The 23,233-nt window shown below is 45.2% G+C and overlaps 1 protein-coding gene across 3 annotated transcripts in view; it reads left to right on the top strand.

Moving 5' to 3' along the window:
* The window catches only part of LOC105471598 (tyrosine 3-monooxygenase/tryptophan 5-monooxygenase activation protein epsilon), a 58,658-nt gene that overhangs the window by 21,918 nt on the left and 13,507 nt on the right, over positions 1-23,233 (top strand). For 2 of the 3 annotated variants that reach the window (XM_011724146.2, XM_011724147.3), the window contains exons 2-4: positions 16,451-16,650; positions 20,801-20,907; positions 21,628-21,834. In XM_011724146.2, the coding sequence (XP_011722448.1) occupies positions 16,451-16,650; positions 20,801-20,907; positions 21,628-21,834 (514 nt within the window). Of the gene's footprint in view, positions 1-12,355; positions 12,389-16,450; positions 16,651-20,800; positions 20,908-21,627; positions 21,835-23,233 lie in introns of all 3 variants that reach the window. The other variant, XM_011724154.2, reaches the window with a different exon arrangement.

The raw sequence follows: 23,233 nt of genomic DNA, 5'->3' as shown, positions 1-23,233 counted from the left end.
TCAAAAGTTACTAGGTTAGAATAGGGCCTCTTCAGAGAAGCTTTTTAGTACTTGCATTATTTTGTTTACAGCATCCTGGTTCTTTCACAGTCCTGAACACAAAGTATAATTTACATGTCATCTAATCCTGTTCATTTTACAGTTTATATCTTTTTTTTTTTTTTTTTTTTTTTTTTTTTTGAGACGGAGTCTCGCTCTGTCGCCCAAGCTGGAGTGCAGTGGCCGGATCTCAGCTCACTGCAAGCTCCGCCTCCCGGGTTGACGCCATTCTCCGGCCTCAGCCTCCCGAGTAGCTGGAACTACAGGCGCCCGCCACCTCGCCCGGCTAGTTTTTTGTATTTCTTAATAGAGACGGGGTTTCACCGTGTTAGCCAGGATGGTCTCGATCTCCTGACCTCATGATCCGCCCATCTCGGCCTCCCAAAGTGCTAGGATTACAGGCTTGAGCCACCGCGCCCGGCCCATTTTACAGTTTATATCTTAACTTAAATTAAAACACGTTCCAAGAGTGTTTCCTAAATCTTGTCCAACTGTTTACCTCAGGTTACTCCTTCCTTCATAACTCATTGTAACACACCCAGGATACATCCCAGCCTTTTGCTTGTCTTAGTTGAATAGAGCTAGTGATTACTCTTCTTGAATTTTATTTTTCTAAGAAAATATGACTTAAGACTCCTCAAGCTACAGATTTGACATTTTGTTACATTCTTAGATTCTTTACATGTTATTTACTATTAGAATTAGTGTACTTGATAATTTGTAAGTTTTGCATATATGAAATCTTTTGAGGCAGAGTCTTGCTGTCTTTGCCCAGGCTGGAGTGCAGTGGTGTGATCACAGCTCATTGCAGCCTTGACTTCCTGGGCTTAGGTGATCCACCCACCTCAGCCTCCAGAGTAGCTGGTACTAAGGTGTGTGCCCCATGCTTGGCTAATTTTTTGTATTTTTAGTAGAGATGGAGTTTTGCTGTGTTCCCCAGACTGATCAGACTCCTCAGCTCAAGCAGTCCGCCCACTTCAGTCTCCCGAAGTGTTGGGATTACAGGCACGAGGCCATGTAAAATCTGAAGTGTGTCTTAACATCCCATAGAGCTCTTAGGTGATTTGGAAGCACACTGACATGAGTATAGTCAACCTTAAAGTGATGGCATCGCAAACTTTGAACAGGCTTCAAGCAGCCGAATTAATTATGATAAAATTGCCAAATTTGGGCAGAGATTTAATGTTTAAAAACCAATATAAGTCAGGTTAGCCATCTGAGAATGTTTTGTAACTTTCTTGGGGATCATACTGATTTTTTTTTTTTTTTTTTTTTTTTGAGACGGAGTCTCACGCTGTTGCCCAGGCTGGAGTGCAGTGGCGCGATCTCGGCTCACTGCAAGCTCTGCCTCCCGGGTTCCTGCCATTCTCCTGCCTCAGCCTCCTGAGTAGCTGGGACTACAGGCGCCCGCCACCGCGCCCGGCTAATTTTTTGTATTTTTAGTAGAGACGGGGTTTCACTGTGGTCTCGATCTCCTGACCTTGTGATCCGCCCGCCTCGGCCTCCCAAAGTGCTGGGATTACAGGCTTGAGCCACCGCGCCTGGCCTTTTTTTTTTTTTTTTTTTTTTTGAGACAGTTTTGCTCTTGTCGCCAGGCTGAAGTGCAATGGAATGGCATGACCTTGGTTCATTGCAACTTCCTCTGCCTCCCAGGTTCAAGTGATTCTCCTGCCTCAGCCTCCTAAGTAGCTGGGATCACAGGTGTGTGCCACCATACCTGACTAATGTTTTGTATTTTTAGTAGAGACAGGGTTTCACCATGTTGGCCAGGCTGGTCCTGAGCTCCTAACCTCAGATAATCCACCCGCCTCAGCCTCCCAAAGTGCTGGGATTACAGGCTAGAGCCACCGCGCCCGGCCTTTTTTTTTTTTTTTTGAGACAGTTTTGCTCTTGTCGCCAGGCTGAAGTGCAATGGAATGGCATGACCTTGGTTCATTGCAACTTCCTCTGCCTCCCAGGTTCAAGTGATTCTCCTGCCTCAGCCTCCTAAGTAGCTGGGATCACAGGTGTGTGCCACCATACCTGACTAATGTTTTGTATTTTTAGTAGAGACAGGGTTTCACCATGTTGGCCAGGCTGGTCCTGAGCTCCTAACCTCAGATAATCCACCCACCTTGGCCTCCCAAAGTGCTGGGATTACAGGCGTGAGCCGCCGTCCTTGGCCCATACTGAATTTCTTTTATGGTAAACTAGTAGTGTTGCTCCTAAAATTGTCTGAATCAGGTTTTTTAGACATTCTTTATAGTACAGAACTGATGCCTCCCAGATTATTTGTCGGTGTGATAAAGTGCGTGATAATTGTTTTAGAAAAAGTTTTGCTCCACCTTTATATTTCTGAATAGTTAAGAGGAGAGTTCTCGTGCACTAACAAAATATTGGGACCTTTTAGAAATCAGTAAGGTGGGCCGGGTGCAGGGCCTCAGGCCTGGAATCCCAGCGCTTTGGGGGGGCTGAGGCAGGCGGATCACGAGGTCAGGAGATCAAGACCATCCTGGCTAACACAGTGAAACCCCATCTCTACTAAAAATACAAAAAAAAAAAAAAAAAATTAGCCGGGTGTGGTGGCGGGCGCCTGTAGTCCCAGAGACTCAGAGGCTGAGGCAGAAGAATGGAGTGAACCTGGGAGGCGGAGCTTGCAGTGAGCCGAGACTTCGCCACTGCACTCCAGCCTGGGCCACAGAGCGAGACTCTGTCTCGAAAAAAAAAGGTAAGGCAGAATGTTGATTGTCATTGAATTATCTGTGAATTGACTGTGTTTAGTGATTGTCCAGCTTTTGCTTAATTTTACTCATTCCTTGGAGGCTGTCCAAGCTTAATCAGGTTATTTGAAAGCTCCACAATTCCTGGGCATTCTCATGTCGGCCTTCTGCAGAAATGTCCTCAGTTATTTCATGGTGTCAGAAGTATCCAATTGAAGATTGCTTCGCATGTGTAAATCTAGTCATATATTTCCTGCGATGACTCCTTTTTAAGTAAATATCCACAATGTAAATTCCTTAGAAAGTAGTACCTTGTAAGTGTTTCCCCAACAGACTTGCATACTACCCCTGCCAAACCATCAAAACAATTTGAGGCTTTTATTTTGAGATGGAGTCTTGCCTCTGTTGCCCAAGCTGGAGTGCAATGATGCAATCTCGGCTCACTGCGAGCTCTGCCTCCCGGGTTCAAGCACTTCTCCTGCCTCAGCCTCCCAAGTAGTTGGGATAATAGGCACCTGCCACCACGCCTAGCTAATTTTTGTATTTTTAATAGAGATGGAGTTTCACCATGTTGACCAGGCCAGTCTCGAACTCCTGACCTCAGGTGGTCCACCTCAGCCTCCCAGAGTGCTGGGATTACAGGCGTGAGCCACTGCTTCCAGCCAGGAAGTCTTTACGTAGTAAGACATTTGAGTGTGATCCAGAGGGGTGATGTTTGCTAGGAGAAAGGAAAGGTCATTGGCTAATTGATTAGCCTTTATATAAAGCAAGCTCAGGACCTTTCCAGAACCTAAATGACCGAACTGTTTCTTTTTGAGAGACAAAGTCTTGCTCTGTTGCCCAGGGTGGAGTGCAGTGGCGTGATCATAGCTCACTGTAGCCTCGGACTCCTGGGCTCAAGCGATCCTCCTGTCTCAGCCTCTGGAGTGGCTGGGACACAGGTGTGAGCCACATTCTCGGTTCTGGCAGAACTTTTTTATGTCAATGCCTGATGCTATGCCCTTTTCTTCCCTTGGGTGTGATTTCTTTTACTGTTCTTGAGCTGAATAATTTGTTTCTGTGAGCACTTTGATTGCAAAGTCATTGAAGTTTGATGGTTAAAAGTTCAGGCTCTTAGATTGTCTGGGTTTGTTTGGGTTTTACCATTGTGTGAGTTTAGGAGCAATCCTCTCAGCTTAATTTTTCTGCCTTTAAAATCAGGATTAAGGCCGGGTGTGGTAACCCACGCATGTAATCCCACCACCTAGGGAGGCCGAGTCAGGTGGATTACCTGAGGTCAGGAGTTTGAGACCAGCCTGGCCAACATGGTGAAACCCTGTCTCTACTAAAAATACAAAAATTAGCCGGGCACAGTGGCGGGCACCTGTAGTCCCAACTACCAGGGAGGCTGGGGCAGGAGAATCACTTGAACCTTGGAGATGGAGGTTGCAGCGAGATTGCACTTCAGCCTGGGCAACAGAATGAGACTTTATCTCAAAACAAAACAAAAAAAACTTAGGGTTATGACCCTGTATGCTTTGGTAAGAGGTCCATTAATCCTGTCAGCCAGTACAGAACCTGCTCGTTTTTCCCATGACAGATTCTGAACAGTTGTTTTTTTTTCCTGACCCTGAATTTCATTAGAAGCTGTAAATTGTGTCTTGTGACGTGTCAGCCTGATGGGGGAGACCTGCTCCTTTTATGATTTTGTACTCTGTGTTTGTCAGAAACTGTTGAAGCTCAGTGGAGACTTGTTTTACTACTAGGCAGGGACAGTCTTGGGAATATCAAGTTTACTGGGATGTTGATGTAAAGATACTAGAGGTATGAAAGTAAGCTTTTTGTATTCAGGAGGCTGAAGTGGGAGGATTGCTGGAGACCAGCCTGGGCAACATACAGAGACTCCTGTCTCTTTAAGAGAAAAGAATATAGCCAGGCGCGGTAGTTCAAGCCTATAATCGCAGCACTTTGGGAGGCCGAGACGGGCGGATCATGAGGTCAGGAGATTGAGACCATGGTGAAATCCCGTCTCTACTAAAAAATAAAAAAAAAAATAGCCAGGCGAGGTGGCGGGCGCCTGCAGTCCCGGCTACTCGGGAGACTGAGGCAGGAGCATGGCGTAAACCTGGGAGACGGAGCTTGCAGTGATCTGAGATCTGGCCACTGCACTCCAGCCTGGGCGACAGAGCGAGACTCCGTCTCAAAAAAAAAGAAAAGGGAAAAGAATATAAAAAGCTTTTTTTGGGAGAGGGGTGAACCTCTAGGTGGAAAAAGAAATGTGTTTTAAGTGGGAACAAACCTCTTTTCTTTTCTTTCTTTCTGCCTCTTTCTGTCTTTTTCTGTCTGTCTTTCTGTTCTGTCTTTTCTTTCTCTCTCTCTGTCTTTCTGTCTTTCTTTCTTTCGACAGAGATTTGCTCTTGTTGCCAAGGCAGGAGTGCAGTGGTGAAATCTTGGCTCACTGCAACCTCCGCCTTCGGGTTCAAGTGATTTTCCTGCCTCAGCCACCCGAATAGCTGGGATTACAGGCATGCGCCACCACATCTGGCTAATTTTGTACTTTTAGTAGAGACGGAGTTCTCCATGTTGGTCAGGCTGGTCTCGAACTCCCGACCTCAGGTGATCCGCCCGTCTCGGCCTCCCAAAGTGCTGGGATTACAGGTGTGAGCCACCGTTCCTGGCCCCACATTTTATTTTTAAATTATTGTTGAAACTGTGTCTCGCTATGTTGCCTACGTTGGCTTTGAACCTCTCAAGCCTCTTGCTCTGCAGGTAGGTCGGACTGTAGGCAGACGCCACCATGCCTGGGTCTAAACCACATTTTAATATATGAAATTTGTCTTTCTGGTAGAGTCACTGAAACCAGTTATTTTCCCTCTGTTGTTACAGAAGCAAATAAAAGGATCCTCGTACAGATGCATTCAAATACATATTCAAATCTGAGGCAATATGATTAAAGCGCAGCTCAAGTCCGACCCCCTGAATTGTAGTCCATTGGCTTTGTGATCTGGAATCAGTTTAACCTTTATGTTCTTCAATATATGGAGATATTCTAAAATGGGATAATATTGGTACCTACTTCAGAGGTCTATTTAGAATATTAAGTGCATTAATACAGCGAAGCATTTGGAACAGTGCTTAGTTTAGCATGGGGTGTTTTATTTGTGAATTACTTTGTTGAATGAATGCATAAATACTTGAAAGAACACAATCAAAAACCAAACCTCAGTTAACAAGTCAAGGTAAAAAACTTCTCTGACTCTACTGGCAGCAACAGATTATGGGTGTCCCAGACACAGGCTGGTTCCTCGAGGTGGATCTGTGTCTAGGCTATTACCATACAATGAAGGGAAACTTCCCTGGAACTAAACAGACTTAACCATGTTTAATTAACTTGTGAGGATTATGTTCTTCAGAGTGGTGATTTTAATCACCCACCCATTGTCCCCAAATCATGAAAAGTTGCAGAAATTCGATTTTGTTACTCAAACTTACTGTAGCAAAACTGCCTGTGGATCCAAAAGAAGTGGTTTCGACCATTTCGGTTTTCTGGTTCATAAGTTTTGATCACACCTGCTGCAAGCACGTGACAGCCTTCCCCCACCCCCAAAATGCCTACATCCCAGTGATAAAATACTTGCTGCAAAGGTGACTTCAGGAAGTGCTAATTGTGTTGAGGACCTTTATGTGAATATAATGGTTGGAGTTCATCCTCTACTGAGGGAGGGCTGAAGGGTGTAGTCAGTCTAGAGTTTTGGATAAATCAGCTTTTTCTATATAGTTTTGGGGTACATTATCATTAGTATTATGTTTCTGTTACTGGTGTTAAAAGGACAAAGATGACAGTGATATTAGGAGAGTGTGTCATTGTAGTCATTATTTGTGCGAACTGGTACAAAGCACTGGTCGTAGAATGTTTGGAGAGATTGAGAAGTTAACCTTTCTTACTCCTGAAGGAGTAGTGTGCTGGGTGGTGCGCACCTGTAGTCCCAGTTACTTGGGAGGCTCAGGTGGGAGGATCACTTGAGGCCAGGAGTTTAAGGCTACATAGTTCGTTATGATCATGGGCCTGTGAATAGCCTCTTCACTACATACAGCCAGGGCAATGTAGTGAGTGAGACCCTGTCTCTTGAAGCAATAAGTGTCTCCTGACTCATGCTACTTCTGTTCCTTAATCTGCTACCTTAAGGGATGAGTAGCGGGGGTTGGGGTAGAGGAGTCGGTGGGATTTAAAAAATGAACAACTCCTACAAACCAGTAATGAAAAGACAAATAATTAAATATTTGGCAAAATGTTTGAATAGATACTTCTTCAGAGAACACACAAAAGGCTCATAAGCACATGAAAAGATGTTCAACACTATTAGCTATCAAGGAAATGCAAATCAAAACCACAAGGAAATACAGCTTCACACCCACTAGGATGACTAGTTTAAAGCGTAACTAACAGATGTTCCTGAGGATGCAGCCAGATTAGAATCCTGCGTTGCTGGTGGGAGTGTAAAAATGGTGCCGCTCCCGTAGAAAAGTTTGGGATGTCCTTCCTCAAAAAGCTAGTTACTATGTGATCCTCAAGTTCCTCCTAGGTGTGTACTCAAGGGAACTGAAAGCGTATATTCATACAAAAATGTCAAGACTGTTCGTAGCAGCATTGTTTATAATAGTCCAAAAGTGGAAACAACCCAAACGTTCATTAACTGATGAATGGATCCCCCCGCTCCGAGACCAAGTCTTGCTCTTTTGCCAGGCTGGAGTTGAGTGGCGCGATCTCGGGTCACTGCAACCTCTGCCTCCTGTGTTCAAGCAATTCTCCTGCCTCAGCCTCCTGAGTAGCCGGGACTACAGGCGTGTGCCACCACACTCGGCTAATTTTTGTTTCTTTAGTAGAGACAGGGTTTCACCATGTGTTGGCCAGACTGGTCTCGATCTCTTGACCTCGTGATCTGCCTGCCTCGGCCTCCCAGAGTGCTTGGATTACAGGTGTGAGCCACTGTGCCCCGCCTTTTTTTTTTTCTTACTTTTTGTTTTTCTTTTGGAGACAAGACAGTCTCACTCTGTTGCCTAGGCTGACCTGCAGTGGCGTGATCTCGGCTCACTGCAGTCTCCACCTCCTGGGCTCAAGTGATTCTCCTGCTTCTGCCTCCCGAGTAGCTGGGATTACAGACATGCGCCGTCATGGCAGGCTCATTTTTGTATTTTTAGTGGAGACGGGGTTTTGTCATGTTTTGGCCAGGCTGTTCCTGAACTCCTGACCTCAGGTAATGCAACCGCCTCCCAGATTTCTGAGATGGCGTGAGCCACCGCCCCGGCTTAATGAATGGATTTTTAAATCATGGTATATCCATACAATAGGTGAAGTACTGATGCCAGGCTACACTAGGTGTGAACCTTGAGACCATGCTATGGGAAAGAAGCCAGTCACAGCAGGCTCCATACTGTAGGTTCTGTTCATAGGCTCACCTTGTTTATTTTACTTCACAGATACTACATTTTTACAAAACGGAAGGTTTCTGGAACCTGCTTTGAGCAAGTCTGTTGGTGCCATTTTCCAACACAGGTGCTCACTCTGTGTCACTGTTTTGGTAGCTTGTGCAGTATTTTACACTTGTTTTTTTTTTTGAAATGGAGTCTTGCTCTGTTACCCAGGCTGGAGCGCAGTGGCACAGTCTCTACTCACTGCAAGTTCCGCTTCCCGGGTTCACGCCATTCTCCTGCCTCAGCCTCCCGAGTAGCTGGGACTGCAGGCGCCCACCACCACGCGTGGCTAATTTTTTTTTGTATTATTTAGTAGAGACAGGGTTTCTCCGTGTTAGCCAGGATGGTCTCGATCTCCTGACCTCATGATCCACCCTTCTTGGCCCTCCTAAAGCGCTGAGATTACAGGTGTGAGCCACGACGCCCAGCCTCAAACTTTTCATTATATGTTGTAGTGGTTATCTGTGATCAGTAATCTTTGACGTTACTATTGTAATTGTTCTGGGGATCCATGAACTGAGGGAAATTAATTGATGTGTGTATTCCTTTTTGTTTGTTTTTTGAGACAGAGTTTCACTCTTGTTGCTCAGGTTAGAGTGCAGTGGTGCGATCTCAGCTCACTGCAGTTTCCGCCTCCTGAGTTCAACGATTCTCCTGCCTTAGCCTCCTGAGTAGCTGGGATTACAGGCATGCACCACCACGCCTGGCTATTTTTTTGAATTTTTAGTAGAGACGGGGTTTCTCCATGTTGGTGAGGGTGGTCTCGAATTCCTGACCTCATGTGATCTGCCTGCCTCAGCCTCCCAAAGTGCTGGGATTACAGCATGAGCCACCACACCCGGCCTGTATTCTTTTTTTTTTTTTTTGAGAGGGAGTCTCGCTCTGTCGCCCAGGCTGGAGTGCAGTGGCGGGATCTCAGCTCACTGCAAGCTCCGGCTCCCGGGTTCCCGCCATTCTCCTGCCTCAGCCTCCCGAGTAGCTGGGACTACAGGCGCCCGCCACCTCGCCCGGCTAGCTTTTTTTTGTATTTTTTAGTAGAGACGGGGTTTCACCCTGTTAGCCGGGATGGTCTCGATCTCCTGACGTCGTGATCCACCCGTCTCGGCCTCCCAAAGTGCTGGGATTACAGGCTTGAGCCACCGCGCCCGGCCGCCTGTATTCTTTTACTATTGATTTTTTGAGACAGGGTCTCACTCTGTCACCAGGCTACAGTCTTGTTATCATGGCTCACTGCAGCCTTGACCTCCTGGGATGAAGCAATCCTCCTGCCTCAGCCTCCTGAGAAGCTGGGACGACAGGCACACGTCACCATGCCTGGCTAGTTTTTGTGTTTTTTGTAGAGATGGGGTCTCACCTGTTGCCCAGGCTGATCTTGAACTCCTAGGCTCAAATGATCTTCCTCCCTTCGGCCTCCCAAATATTGGGATTATAGGCATGACCTCTTGTTTGTGTTCTGACTCCTTGTCTCTCTGCCTCCCCTTAGGGTTACCTATTACCTGAAACACAACAATATTTAAATTAGGCCAATTAACAACCCTGCAATTGCTTCTAAGTGTTTAAGGGAAAGGAAAAGTCCCAGTCTCTCACTTTAGGTGGAAACGATTAAGCTGAGTAAGGAAGGCTACCTTAAAAGCCGAGATAATGGTCTGAAAGCTGGTCCTCTTGCACCACAGTTGTGAATGCAAGGGAGACGTTCTTCAAGGAAATTAAAAAGTGCTACTCCAGTGAACACAGCAGTGATGAAAGCAAAACAGCCTTCTTGCTGACAGAAAGTTTTAGTGGTCTGAATAGAAGATCAGAACTGCCACACTATTCCTTTAAGTCAAAGCCTCATTCAGACTAACCCTCCAACTCTCTTCAAATTTAAGAAAGCTGAGAGAGGTGTGAAAGCTACAGATGTAAAGCTGGAAGCTAGCAGAAGTTGGTTCATGAGGTTTAAGGAAAGACGCCATCTCCATTACTTAAAAAGTACAAGGTTGGCTGAGCGCAGTGGCTCACGCCTGTCATCCCAGCACTTTGGGAGGCCGAGGTGGGCAGATCACGAGGTGAGGAGTTAAAGACCATCCTGACCAACATGGTGAAACCCTGCCTCTACTAAAAAATACAAAAAATTAGCTGGGCGTGGTGGCAGACACCTGTAATCCCAGCTACTTGGGAAACGGAGGCAGGAGAATCGCTTCAACCCAGGAGGTGGAGGTTGCAGTGAACTGAGACGTTGTGACAGCACTCCAGCCTTAGCGACAAAGTGAGACTCTGTCTCAAAAAAAAAAAAAAAAGTACAGGGTCAAGTAGCAGGTGCTAATGTAGATGCTGCATCTAATTATGCAGAATATTTAGCTAAGATTATTGATGGTGACCACACCAAATAGATTTTCAGTGTAGACAAAACAGCCCTTGTATTAGAAGAAAATGCTGTCTAGGACTTTTCGTAGCTAGAGAGAAGTCAGTGTGTCTGGCTAGGACAGGCTGATGCAGTTAGGGGCTGATGCAGCTGGTGACTTTAAATTGAAACCGGTGCTCATTGACCGTTTCAAAAATTCGAGGCCTCTTTAAGAATTATGCTAAATTTACTCTGCCTGGTTTATAAATGGAACAGCACAGCCTGGAAGACAGCACTTCTGTTTACAGCATGGTTTTTTTTTTTTTTTTTTTTGAGACGGAGTCTGGCTCTGTCCCCCGGGCTGGAGTGCAGTGGCCGGATCTCAGCTCACTGCAAGCTCCGCCCCCCCGGGTTCCCGCCATTCTCCTGACTCAGCCTCCCGAGTAGCTGGGACTACAGGCGCCGCCACCACGCCCGGCTAGTTTTTTGTATTTTTTTTAGTAGAGACGGGGTTTCACGGTGTTCGCCAGGATGGTCTCCATCTCCTAACCTCGTGATCCGCCCGTCTCGGCCTCCCAAAGTGCTGGGATTACAGGCTTGAGCCACCGCGCCCGGCCTACAGCATGGTTTTCTGAATATCTTAAGCCCACTGTTGAAACTTAGTACTCAGAAAAAAAAAAACTACCTTCAATATATTACTGCACATTGAAAATGCCCCGAGGCTGGGTACAGTGGTGCACAACTGTAATCCCAGCACTATGGGAGGCTGAGGTGGGTGGGGCACTTGAGCATAAGAATTCAAGACCAGCCTGAGGAACATGGCAAAACCCTGTCTTTACAAAAAATAATAAAAATTAGCTGGGTATAATGGTGTACACCTCTGTAGTCCCAGCTACGCAGGAGGCTGAGATAGGAGCATTGCTTGAGCTGGGAAGGTTGAGGCTGTAGTGAGCTGAGATGGTGCCACTGTATCATCTTGGGTGACAGAGTGAGACTGTTTCAAAACACACACACCATACAATTCTTTCTCTCACACTCACACACTGTTCTTGGTCACCCGGAGCTCTGATGAAGTTGTATAAGGAGAGCAAGGTTTTTTTTTTTTTAAATAGAGATGGGGTTTCACTACCTTGTCCAGGCTGGTCTTGGACTCCTGACCTCATGAGCCACCACGCCCGACCTGCAATGTTGTTTTTGTGCCTGTTAACACAGCAGGTGGGCAGATCACCTGAGGTCAGGAGTTTAAGACCAGCCTCACCAACATGCTGAAACCCCGTCTCTACTAAAAATAGAAAAGTTAGCCGGGCATGGTGGCGCCCGCTTGTAGTCTCAGCTACTCAGGAGGCTGAGGCAGGAGAATTGCTTGAACCCTGGAGGCAGAGGCTGCCGTGAGCTGAGATAGTGCCACTGCCTGGGCAACAGAGCAAGACTCTGTCTCAAGAAAAAAAAAAAACAAAAAAGTTTTTTTTTGTGGGTAAATGCTGTCCAGCAGCATCAGATGCTACAAAGAAATCATGCAGGAAAGGAAAAGTCCATCAACATGGCAGACTTCATTGTCTTGCTGCGGCCACTCCAACCTTCAGCACTGTCACCCTAATCAGTCAGTAGCCATCAACATCAAGGCAAAACCTTCCAACAGCAAAATATTATCACTTGCTGAAGGCTCAGAAGAGCATTAGCATTTTTTAGCAATAAGGTGTTTTTAAATTAAGATATGTACATTGTTTAGACATAATGCTGTTGTACACTTAATAGATTACAGTGTAGTTTAAACATAACTTTTCTATGCACTGGGAAACACAAAATTTCATGTGACTTGCTTTATTGCAATATTTTTTTTTTGCAGTGCTCTGGAACTGAACCCGCAGTATCTTCCAAGGTATGCCCACACCTGAAATGTGCATAAGAGACAAGTGTGTAGAGGCGGAAAGTAGATCGTGGTTGCCTTGGGCTGGGGTTCGGGTACATGGGAAGTGATCGTTAGTGGGGTTCGGGCCTTTCTTTTTGAAGTGATGAAAATCTAAAATTATGATGATTGCAGAGTTCTGTGAATATACTAAAAACCATTGAATGGAAGAGTTTATGTATTTATTTTTTGGAGACAGAGCCTCTCTCTGTCGCCCAGGCTGTAGTGCAGTGGCGCCATCTCGGCTCACTGCAACCTCCGCCTCCCGGGTTCAAGCAAATCTCTTGCCTCAGCCTCCTGATTAGCTGCGGCTACAGGCACCCGCCACCATGCCCAGCTAATTTTTGTATTTTTAGTAGAGATGGGGTTTTACCATGTTGGCCAGGCTGTTCCTGATCTCCTGACCTCGTGATCCACCCACCTTGACCTCCCAAAAGTGCTGGGATCACAGGGGCTCACCCCTGCTCCCGGCCAAATGGTACACTTTAAATGGGTGAATTGTTACGGTAGGCGAATTATATATAAATAAAGGTATTATTAAAGGGATAACTAACTGTTGCTTCTATAATTTTACCAGTCTGTGCATTGTTTTGTTTATATCTAAAATGAAGGCATTTATGCTTGAATCTGAAACAGTAGAGCATCACTGAGTGTTATATTTCCCCTTGCATTATAAAAATACTAAGTCTTCATTGTTGAAAATTTGTAAAGCACAGAAATTTGAAGAAAATGAAATCATGTGGAATAATATTCGAGATATGTAACTGTTAAATTTTTGGTAGTATTGGACATCTGTGCGTAGTTTTTCTGTATAGAATATTGTAAAGCCTTAAAATTAAAAGAATTAATGGTACTGTTTTTGTGTAGCTGGATTAAGATTTACTTTGCAATCAGTTTAGAAAGTTTAATTGGCTGGGCGCGGTGGCTCACTCCTACAATCCCAGCACATTGGGAGGCTGAGGCAGGCGGATCTCGAGATCAGGAGATCGAGACTATCCTGATTAACACGGTGAAACCCCGTCTCTACTAAAAATACAAAAAATTAGCCGGGCGTGGTGGTGGGCGCCTGTAGTCCCAGCTACTCGGGAGGCTGAGGCAGGAGAATGGTGTGAACCCAGGAGGCAGAACTTGCAGTGAACCGAGATCGTGCCACTGCACTCTAGCCTGGGCGACAGAGCAGACTCCGTCTCAAACAAACAAACAGACAAACAAAAAAAAACACGAAAGTTTAATTACAGGCTTACCTCTGAGTTATACTTGACTTGCTGATTTTTGAGAATTAAACTAGTGTGGAGGTGAGATTACTTAGTCCGCTGCTTCTAAATTTAGCCTGTTTCATGACTATGGTTTAGAAAACAAAATTGGGCATGTTTTAAATGAATGCTTTCAGACTCCTACAAATGAATTAATGAGTGGTCTTATTACCATATTGTAAAATTTTGTGTTTTTGGAGACAGAATCTCACTCTTGCCCAGGCTGGAGTGCAATGGTGCGATCTCAGCTCACTGCAAGCTCTGTCTCTGGGGTTCAAGCCATTCCCCTGCCTCACCCTCCTGAGTAGCTGGCACTACAGGCGCCTGCCACCGTGCCCAGCTATTTTTTGTATTTTTGCTTTTCTTTTTTTTTGAGGTGGAGTTTTGCTCTTGTTGCCCAGACTGGAGTGCAGTGGCGCAATCTCCACTCACTGCAACCTCCGCCTCCCGAGTTCAAGTGATTCTCCTGCCCTAGCCTCTTGAGTAGCTGGAATTACAGGCATGTGCCACCACGTCCGGCTAATTTTTTCTTTTTCTTTTTTTTTTTTTTTTTTTTTTTTGAGACGGAGTCTCGCTCTGTCTCCCGGGCTAGAGTGCAGTGGCCGGATCTTAGCTCACTGCAAGCTCCGCCTCCCGGGTTTACGCCGTTCTCCTGCCTCAGCCTCCTGTGTAGCTGGGACTACAGGCGCCCGCCACCTCGCCTGGCTAGTTTTTTGTATTTTTTAGTAGAGACGGGGTTTCACTGTGTTAGCCAGGATGGTCTCGATCTCCTGACCTCGTGATCCGCCCGTCTCGGCCTCCCAAAGTGCTGGGATTACAGGCTTGAGCCACCGCGCCCGGCCCAAGGATTAATTTTTGAAACATATGTTCCTGGATACATTAGGTACACTCCCCTTAATTTAGTAGTGTTTTGGTTTTTGTTTTGTGTTTTGGTTTTTTTTTTTTTTTTTGGATACGGAGTCTCGCTCTGTCACCCAGGCTGGAGTGCGGTGGCGTGATCTCAGTTCACTGCAGCGTCTGCCTCTCAGGTTCAAGCAATTCTCCTGCCTCAACCTCCATGGTAGCTGGGATTACAAGCGTACACCACCATGCCCAGCTAATTTTTGTATTTTTAGTAGAGACGGGGTTTCACCGTGTTGGCCAGGCTGTTCTCGAATTCCTGACCTCAGGCGATCCATCAGACTTGGCCTCCCAAAGTGCTGAGATTACAGGCTTGAGCCACTGTGCCCACCCAATTTAGTAGTGTTTTATGAAGTCACCATCTCTTTATACCTGTTAAAGTATACTTATGCTTAGGGTGTTAATGAATGCTAAGGATGCTTATTTAAATGCAGATAATTTTTGTTGTTGTTGTTTTTTTGACACGAGTCTTGCTATGTTGCCCCGAGTGGCAATACAGTGGCGCGATCTCAGCTCACTGCAATCTCTGCCTCCTGGGTTCAAGCTATTCTGCTGCCTCAGCTTCCCAAGTAGCTGGGATTGTGGTGGTGTGCACATTGGTCAGGCTGGTCTTGAATTCGTGACCTCAAGTGATCTGCCCACCTTGGCCTCCCACAGTTCTGGGATTATAGGCGTAAGCCACTGCATCCAGCCTATTTTAATTAATTAATTAATTTTGAGGTGGAGTCTCCATCTGTTGCCAGGCTGGAGTGCAGTAGCACAGTGTTGGCTCACTGCAATCTCCACCTCCCAGGTTCAAGCGATTCTCCTGTCTCAGTCTCTGGAGTACCTGGGAGTACAGGTGCGCATCACCACGCCCAGCTAATTTTTATGTATTTTTTGTAAAGACGGTGTTTCACCATGTTGGCCAGAATAGTCTCTATCTCTTGACCTCGTAATGCGCCCACCTCGGCCTGCCAAAGTGCTGGGACTACCAGCATGTCCAGCCTCTATTTTAATTTTTTAGAGACAGGGTCTGACCGTGTTGCCCTGGCTGGTCTCGAACTCCTGAGCTCAAGTGATTCTCCTGCCTCAGTTCCCAAAGTGCTAGGGGTATGAGCCACTACTACTGGCCTAAAATGCAGATTCTTGAGTCTCATCACCAAAGATTCAAACGTGGGTAATGTTGGAGAGCCACGTGGTAATACAGCATCAAAATAAGTTTCTGTTAATGTATTCATTCAGTTACTATTTCTTGTGCTGTTGCGCTTTGCATTCACACGCTGTTAGCTGTATTTCCCTATGCTTGCGATAGATCCCAAGGCTTCTCTGGGCCCCTTTCTTTGCTCGCCACCTAGTGGTAACAAATAGGAGTCATCAGAAGTTTCACCAGAAGGAGCTTCATACGAGGAAGGATAGAAAACATCCAAAGTCTGTTGGTGGCCAACCATACACTCTGTACATTTTTGCTGTATGAACAAATTGCCCCTTCTCTTGTTTTTTTGGAAATACTATTTATTTGTAAGACAATACGTTTTAGCATCTGTAAATTCTTAATCTTTCTCTTAAACTGGCGGCTTTTTTTTCCCCTTTTTTTGGCTGGAAAATGGTTAGGTATGCCTAATTAGAGAGGTGCTTTCAGACCACACTAAATTGTATTAGATAGTATATGAAGTCTTCCTGATTCCATAGAACTTACATTCTAGAGTCTTTGCATTGGCTCTTAGTTTGGTTTCCTTTACATGTTTTTGGCTTTTTACTCATACTAGTTTTGATGATTATGAAATTATTTTTGTTGAAAAATTTTTTTTCCAGTAGCTTGACAGAAAAAAACCTACTTTGAATGGGATATGTTAAGAAAACTTCCAGTTTGTAAGATCTGACTTTTCCTTTTCCCATGCAGAAATGGTGGAGTCAATGAAGAAAGTAGCAGGGATGGATGTGGAGCTGACAGTTGAAGAAAGAAACCTCCTATCTGTTGCATATAAGAATGTGATTGGAGCTAGAAGAGCCTCCTGGAGAATAATCAGCAGCATTGAACAGAAAGAAGAAAACAAGGGAGGAGAAGACAAGCTAAAAATGATTCGGGAATATCGGCAAATGGTGAGATTGCTGTGCCGTCGTCCCCCCTTATGCACAGTTTGAGTTACCTGTAGGACGGTACACTAAGAGGTTTTGAGAGAGAAGGAGACTGCATTCATATAACTTACATTACAGTATGTTATAATGTTTCCGTTATTAATCTTTGTGCCTAGTTTATAAGTTAAACTTTCCCATGGCTATGTATGTATAGGACAAAACATAGTCTATATCAGATTTGGTATTATTCATGGTTTCAGCACATCCACTGGCTGGTCTCAGAATGGATGCCTCTTGGGTAAGGGGGAACTGTTGTATTTTCAAGCAAAATGATGACTGTTTTTTAAAACATACGGTGGGTTGGCTGGGCATGGTGGCTCATTCCTGTAATCCCAGCACTCTGGGAGGCCGAGGCGGGCGGATCACGAGGTCAGGAGATCCAGACCATCCTGGCTAACATGGTGAAACCCCGTCTCTACTAAAAATAGAAAAAATTAGCCGGGCGTGGTGTCAGGCGCCTGTAGTCCCAGCTACTCTGGAGGCTGAGGCAGGAGAATGGCGTGAACCCGAGAGGGGGAGCTTGCAGTGAGCCGAGATCGTGCCACTGCACTCCTGCCTGGGTGACAGAGTAAGGCTCTGTCTCAAAAACAAAAACAAAAACACACACACACACACACCAAATATATTGGGTTAATTTGTCTCATTCCTCTTCCCCCCGGCCCCCCCAGACTCGCCTTGTCACCCAGGCTGGAGTGCAGTGGCACGATCTCCACTCACTGCAAGCTCCGCCTCCCGGGTTCACGCCATTCTCCTGCCTCAGCCTCCGCAGTAGCTGGGACTACTGTGCCAGCCACCACACCCGGTTAATTTTTTGTATTTTTAGCAGACACGGGGTTTCACCATGTTAGCCAGGATGGTCTCGATTTCCTGACCTTGTGATCCGCCCGCCTCGGCCTTCCAAAGTGCTGGGATTATAGGTGTGAGCCACCGTGGCTGGCCTTTTTTCTTTTTCTTTTTTTTTTGAGGCGAAGTCTCGCTCCGTCGCCCAGGCTGGAGTGCAGTGGCCAGATCTCAGCTCACTGCAAGCTCCGCCTCCCAGGTTCACGCCATTCTCTTGCCTCAACCTCCTGAGTAGCTGGGACTACAGACGCCCCCCACCTCGCCCGGCTAGTTTTTTGTGTTTTTTAGTAGAGACAGGGTTTCACCGTGTTAGCCAGGATGATCTCGATCTCCTGACCTTGTGATCCACCCGTCTCGGCCTCCCAAAGTGCTGGGATTATAGGCTTGAGCCATCGTGCCCGGCCCTTTTTTTTTTCTTTTTTTAAAGAGGAAGTTTCGCCCTTGTTGCCCAGACTGGAGTGCAGTGGTGTGATCTCAGCTCATTATAACGTCTGCCTCCCGTGTTCAAGTGATTCTCCTGCCTCAGCCTCCTAAGTAGCTGGGATTACCGGTGCCTGCCACCACAACTGGTAAATTTTTGTATTTTTAGTAGAGATGGGGTTTCACCATGTTCGCCAGGCTGGTCTGGAACTTCTGACCTCAGGTGATCTGCCAGTCTAGGCCTCCCAAAGTGCTGGGATTAGAGGTGTGAGGCACCACACCTGGCCTAGTTTTTTCAACAGAACAGAACATATCAGAGTGGAACACTGTAAGCATAAGGATTATTTAATGAAGTTATTTTACATACTGTGTGTGTAGATGCATATATAAAATGTTTCTTATTGTAGGTCTTGTTAAAAAAGTTGTATAGCCATCACTCTAATGCAGCAGTTTTCAATTAGAGGTGCTTTTGTCCTTCAGAGGACATTTGACAATGTCTAGAGATACTTTTGTCACTTAGAGGGTGCTGCTAGCATCTAGTGGGGTGGAGACGGGATGCTGCTAACCATTCTACTGTGCGCAGCACGGCCCCACAGCAAACTCCATTAGTGCTGCTGGTGAGAAACTGATTTAGTGGAAGAGACAGGCACGTAACGCATGAACGAGAACAAGGAAGAGAATTACAGGGCAGGTGGAAAGTGAGCTTGGTTGGGAGAGGGAAAGGTGGGGGAACCACAGTTACTGACTCGCCAGCTGTACTGGGCACTGTCCTGAGTAGAGAAATATTTTTGTTATATGTATTTGTGTAAGGTAGTACGTGAAATCTTTAAAATAGCACTGGAAGGGGGAGGTATTATCCCAACCTACGAATGCACAAGCCAGGATTTTGAGTGTTTAACATACCTGAGGTCACTTAGAAAGTTGTGAGCTGGGGCCGGGTGTGGTGTCTCGTGGCTGTAACCCCAGCACTTGGGGAAGACAGAGGCAGGAGGATCGCTTAAGCCCAGTAGTGGGCAAAAAGTGAGACCCTGTCTCTAAAAATAAAATTGTAAGCTGGGGTTGATGTGTTAACCATTACCCTGAAATATGTTGGGTCAAAGAATTTGGTTGGTCAATAGACAAGTTGAGTGTCCCAGTGGAAGGAGGAGGTGAGGAAGTTGAAAGTGCTAAAGAAAGAAGCCCAGGAGCTCCACTGTGGGATTTCTGTGGGATTTTGGCTGCCTGGGAAAGGGAAGTGGGAATCAAAGACAGCAACTGATAAAGTGGGAGAAGATGTAAAAAGCTCAAGAGTCTGATGTCTTAGATGAGATACATGCATTAAAAAAGAAAAAGTGGCAAGGCGTGGTGGCTCATGCCTGTAACCCCAGCACTTTGGGAGGCCAAGGTGGGTGGGTCACACCTGAGGTCAGGAGTTCGAGAGCAGCCTGACCAACATGGTGAAACCCCGTCTCTACTAAAAATACAAAAATTAGCCAGGCATGGTGGCACGTGCCTGTAATCCCAGCTGTTCAGGAGGCTGAGACAGGAGAATCGCTTGAACCCAGGAGGCGGAGGTTGCAGTGAGCCAAGATCGAGCCACTACACCCCATCCAGCCTTGGCAACGAGTGCGAAACTCTGAATCAAAGAAAGAAAAAGTAAAAGAGTCCAGGTGTCTTGATGAGTCCATAAATAGAAATTACAAGAGAAGAGGAACTGAAAAAGGAAGCCATGGGCCCAGAGTGGAGTGTTACAGTTCAGACTGCTAGTATAGGGCAGCGCGGTCATGGGTGTGGACAAGTGGAAGTCTTGGAGTAGAGAGCTTGTCGAATGGAACACGGCCACACCATACCTTGGTGTGATCTCAGGTATCGGATGGGTTTGCTGTAGACATTGAATGAATCTGGGAGAAGGGTGTAGAGATCTACTGAAGACAGAAGCTGAGAAATAGAATGTAGAATATCAGCTTGTGAGGAGGAAGGATTTGGAGTAATAGGAGAGCAGTCATTGACTGTGCAAGGAGCTAGGAGAACTTAGAAATCTTCCTTCTCCTAGACCAGTCTCTGTTGGAAAAGCCGTCAGGGCGGTGGTTTATTCAGAAAATGATTTTGCTTGGGATAAGGATGTGATTATAGAAGAAAAAGTGAGAGAATGTTTTACAGTGAAACGGAGGTTCCGGGGGCATGGAGAGGAACGAAAGGTTCAGCAATAGTGCATGAGTTAATAGCAAATAGGAAGCAAGCTGGGGATGTGCGTCCAGAGGGGGTGTACGCGTTCAGCATTGTCAGTGGATAGAGATGGTGGCAATAGCTACTTTGGTAGATAGGTTTTTGGTGTCTTAACTAGTTACAGATCTCTGCCATTTAAGGAATTGCCTGGTGACTGTTAGGAATGTGAGTGCTGAAGGCAAACTGCCTGGGTTTAAATTTTGATTTTGTCCCTTGCAACTGGCCTGAGTTCAAATCCTAGCTCTGCTTACTACATTCTTTTAAGTTGATCTTAGAACAATGTGTTTACATTGCTACCTTGTGGAAGAAGTTAATTCATGTAATTGACCAGCATTTATCAAGAAGCATCAGTGTTTTAGTCATTGGTAATTCTGTAACTGGACTGAGAAGGGAGTGTGGGGGCTGGCGTATGTGCGCCTGCATGTGTGTATGTAACAATAGCATGCAGAAAGGAAAAGATGCTTTTTATAACCTAGAGGCAGCTTTTCTCTGCTTTTGTGTCAAGAAGGAAGAAGGGAGTTGGGAGGTGGTTATTAATTCTTTTTAATACTAAGCTCTCCTCCTAAAAACCAGAGATAGAATGTGTAATAATTTGTAGAATTTCTAGACTTAATCAGATTTTTAAAAAAATTTATTTTTATTTTTTCAGGTTGAGACTGAGCTAAAGTTAATCTGTTGTGACATTCTGGATGTACTGGACAAACACCTCATTCCAGCAGCTAACACTGGCGAGTCCAAGGTTTTCTATTATAAAATGTAGGTTCTATACTAGAAGGGAAAATGTAAGATTGAAAGTTGGTCCTTTTAGAATTACAACTTTTTTCTATGTGGGTTTTCAACTTTTATTTAAGAATAATTGTTCAATGTTAGAAGGATAGTTAATATTGGAATAAAAAGATGGACTATTATAAAAATGTAAAATTTTTAATAGTTACTCATAGAAAACATAATTTTATATTTTCTGTTTTAGCATAAACAAGTTTCAGTCTTACTAATGTGTGTTAAACTGTTCTCCCATTTATACTTCAGATTGTTCCCAGCTTTTGCTTATTTTATATTCTTTGTTTTTGTGAGACCTATCCCATTCCCTTCCCCCAAGCGGCATACATTTCACAGTGCTTAGTGTTTTATATAGAAATTTTATTTTATTTTTAATAAACAGTCATGCCATTCCTTGGAACCACTTGCTTAATTCTGGTTTATTAGGTGATAATTTTGTTAATTTTTAGAGGCTCCTCAGTTAATTTCCTTGGGATTTTTGCTTATATTTGGTAATATGAAATGTCTAAGGAAAAACACAAAAGGAAGCCAATTATTCCTGAGGGTATTTAAAATTATTGAAGTATACCTGCTAATTGTTACATATATTTTTGTCGCATATTTTATATAATATAGAACAATTTTAGCTTATTTTCCTTTAAAAATCGTCATTCCTGGTTTAAAATTTTTTTTTTTTTAATTTTGGTTTTGTTTTAGGAAAGGGGACTACCACAGGTATCTGGCAGAATTTGCCACAGGAAATGACAGGAAGGAGGCTGCAGAGAACAGCCTAGTGGCTTATAAAGCTGCTAGTGATATTGCAATGACAGAACTTCCACCAACGCATCCTATTCGCTTAGGTCTTGCTCTCAATTTTTCCGTATTCTACTACGAAATTCTTAATTCCCCTGACCGTGCCTGCAGGTAAGTTGTGGGGAAGAAAAAAGCTCTCAGCTTGAAAGTTAAGGGGTAGCTATTTGGATTTTCCGTATTGTTTCTTGGGCCTGCCTTTGTAGACTTGGCTGCGTATTGATTCTTTTGACTCTTACTGAAACTACTTTGGATAGTATTAAAACAGACCTATCTCAACCCACTAGCGTAACAGTCAGGGTAAGTATTTTTATGTGGGATATTTTGGTAGATTGAAATCTAACGTGTTAAAATGAGTAGAGGAAGGGCCGGGCGCGGTGGCTCAAGCCTGTAATCCCAGCACTTTGGGAGGCCGAGATGGGCGGATCACGAGGTCAGGAGATCGAGACCATCCTGGCTAACACAGTGAAACCCCGTCTCTACTAAAAATACAAAACTTAGCCGGGCAAGGTGGCAGGTGCCTGTAGTCCCAGCTACTCGGGAGGCTGAGGCAGGAGAATGGCGTAAACCCAGGAGGTGGAGCTTGCAGTGAGCTGAGATCCGGCCACTGCACTCCAGTCTGGGTGACAGAGCGAGACTCTGTCTCAAAAAAAAAAAAAAAAAAAAATGAGTAGAGGAAGGAAATGAGAGGAATTATAAGATAGAATTATTTTAATTTTATATATTAGTTTTCAGTCTTTTTTTAAAATTTGAGACCATGTCTCACTTTGTCTTCCAGGCTAGAGTGCAGTGACGCCATCTCAGATCACTGCAACCTCCACCTCCTGGGTTCAAGTGATTCTTCTGCCTCAGCCTCCTGAGTTACTGGAGTTACAGGGGCCTGCCAACATGCCCATCTAACTTTTTTTGTGTTTTTAGTAGAGACAGGGTTTCACCGTGTTGGCTAGGCTGGTCTGGAACTCCTGACCTCAAGTGATCTGCCTGCCTTGGCCTCCCAAAGTGTTGAAAGTACAAGCGTGAGCCACCACACCCAGCCAGTTTTCTGTCTTTATGGGCATGTTTTTAATAGTTACTCTCAGGCCGGGCGCGGTGGCTCAAGCCTGTAATCCCAGCACTTTGGGAGGCCGAGGCGGGCGGATCACAAGGTCAGGAGATCGAGACCACAGTGAAACCCCGTCTCTACTAAAAATACAAAAAATTAGCCGGGCGCAGTGGCGGGCGCCTGTAGTCCCAGCTACTCAGGAGGCTGAGGCAGGAGAATGGCGGGAACCCGGGAGGCGGAGCTTGCAGTGAGCCGAGATCGCGCCACTGCACTCCAGCCTGGGCAACAGCGTGAGACTCCGTCTCAAAAAAAAAAAAAAAAAAAAATAGTTACTCTCGTCGAAAACATAATTTTATGTTTTCTGTTTTAGCATAAACAAGTTTCAGTCTTACTAATGTGTGTTACACTGTTCCCCCATTTATACTTCAGCTTGTTCCCAGGTTTTGATAATGTAGATACAAATGTAAGGAA

Source organism: Macaca nemestrina, chromosome 17 (genome assembly GCF_043159975.1).
Source record: "Macaca nemestrina isolate mMacNem1 chromosome 17, mMacNem.hap1, whole genome shotgun sequence".
In the NCBI taxonomy this organism is placed as follows: domain Eukaryota; kingdom Metazoa; phylum Chordata; class Mammalia; order Primates; family Cercopithecidae; genus Macaca; species Macaca nemestrina.
The sequence above is the reverse complement of the archived record's forward strand: the minus strand, read 5'-3'. Positions and strand labels throughout refer to the sequence as shown.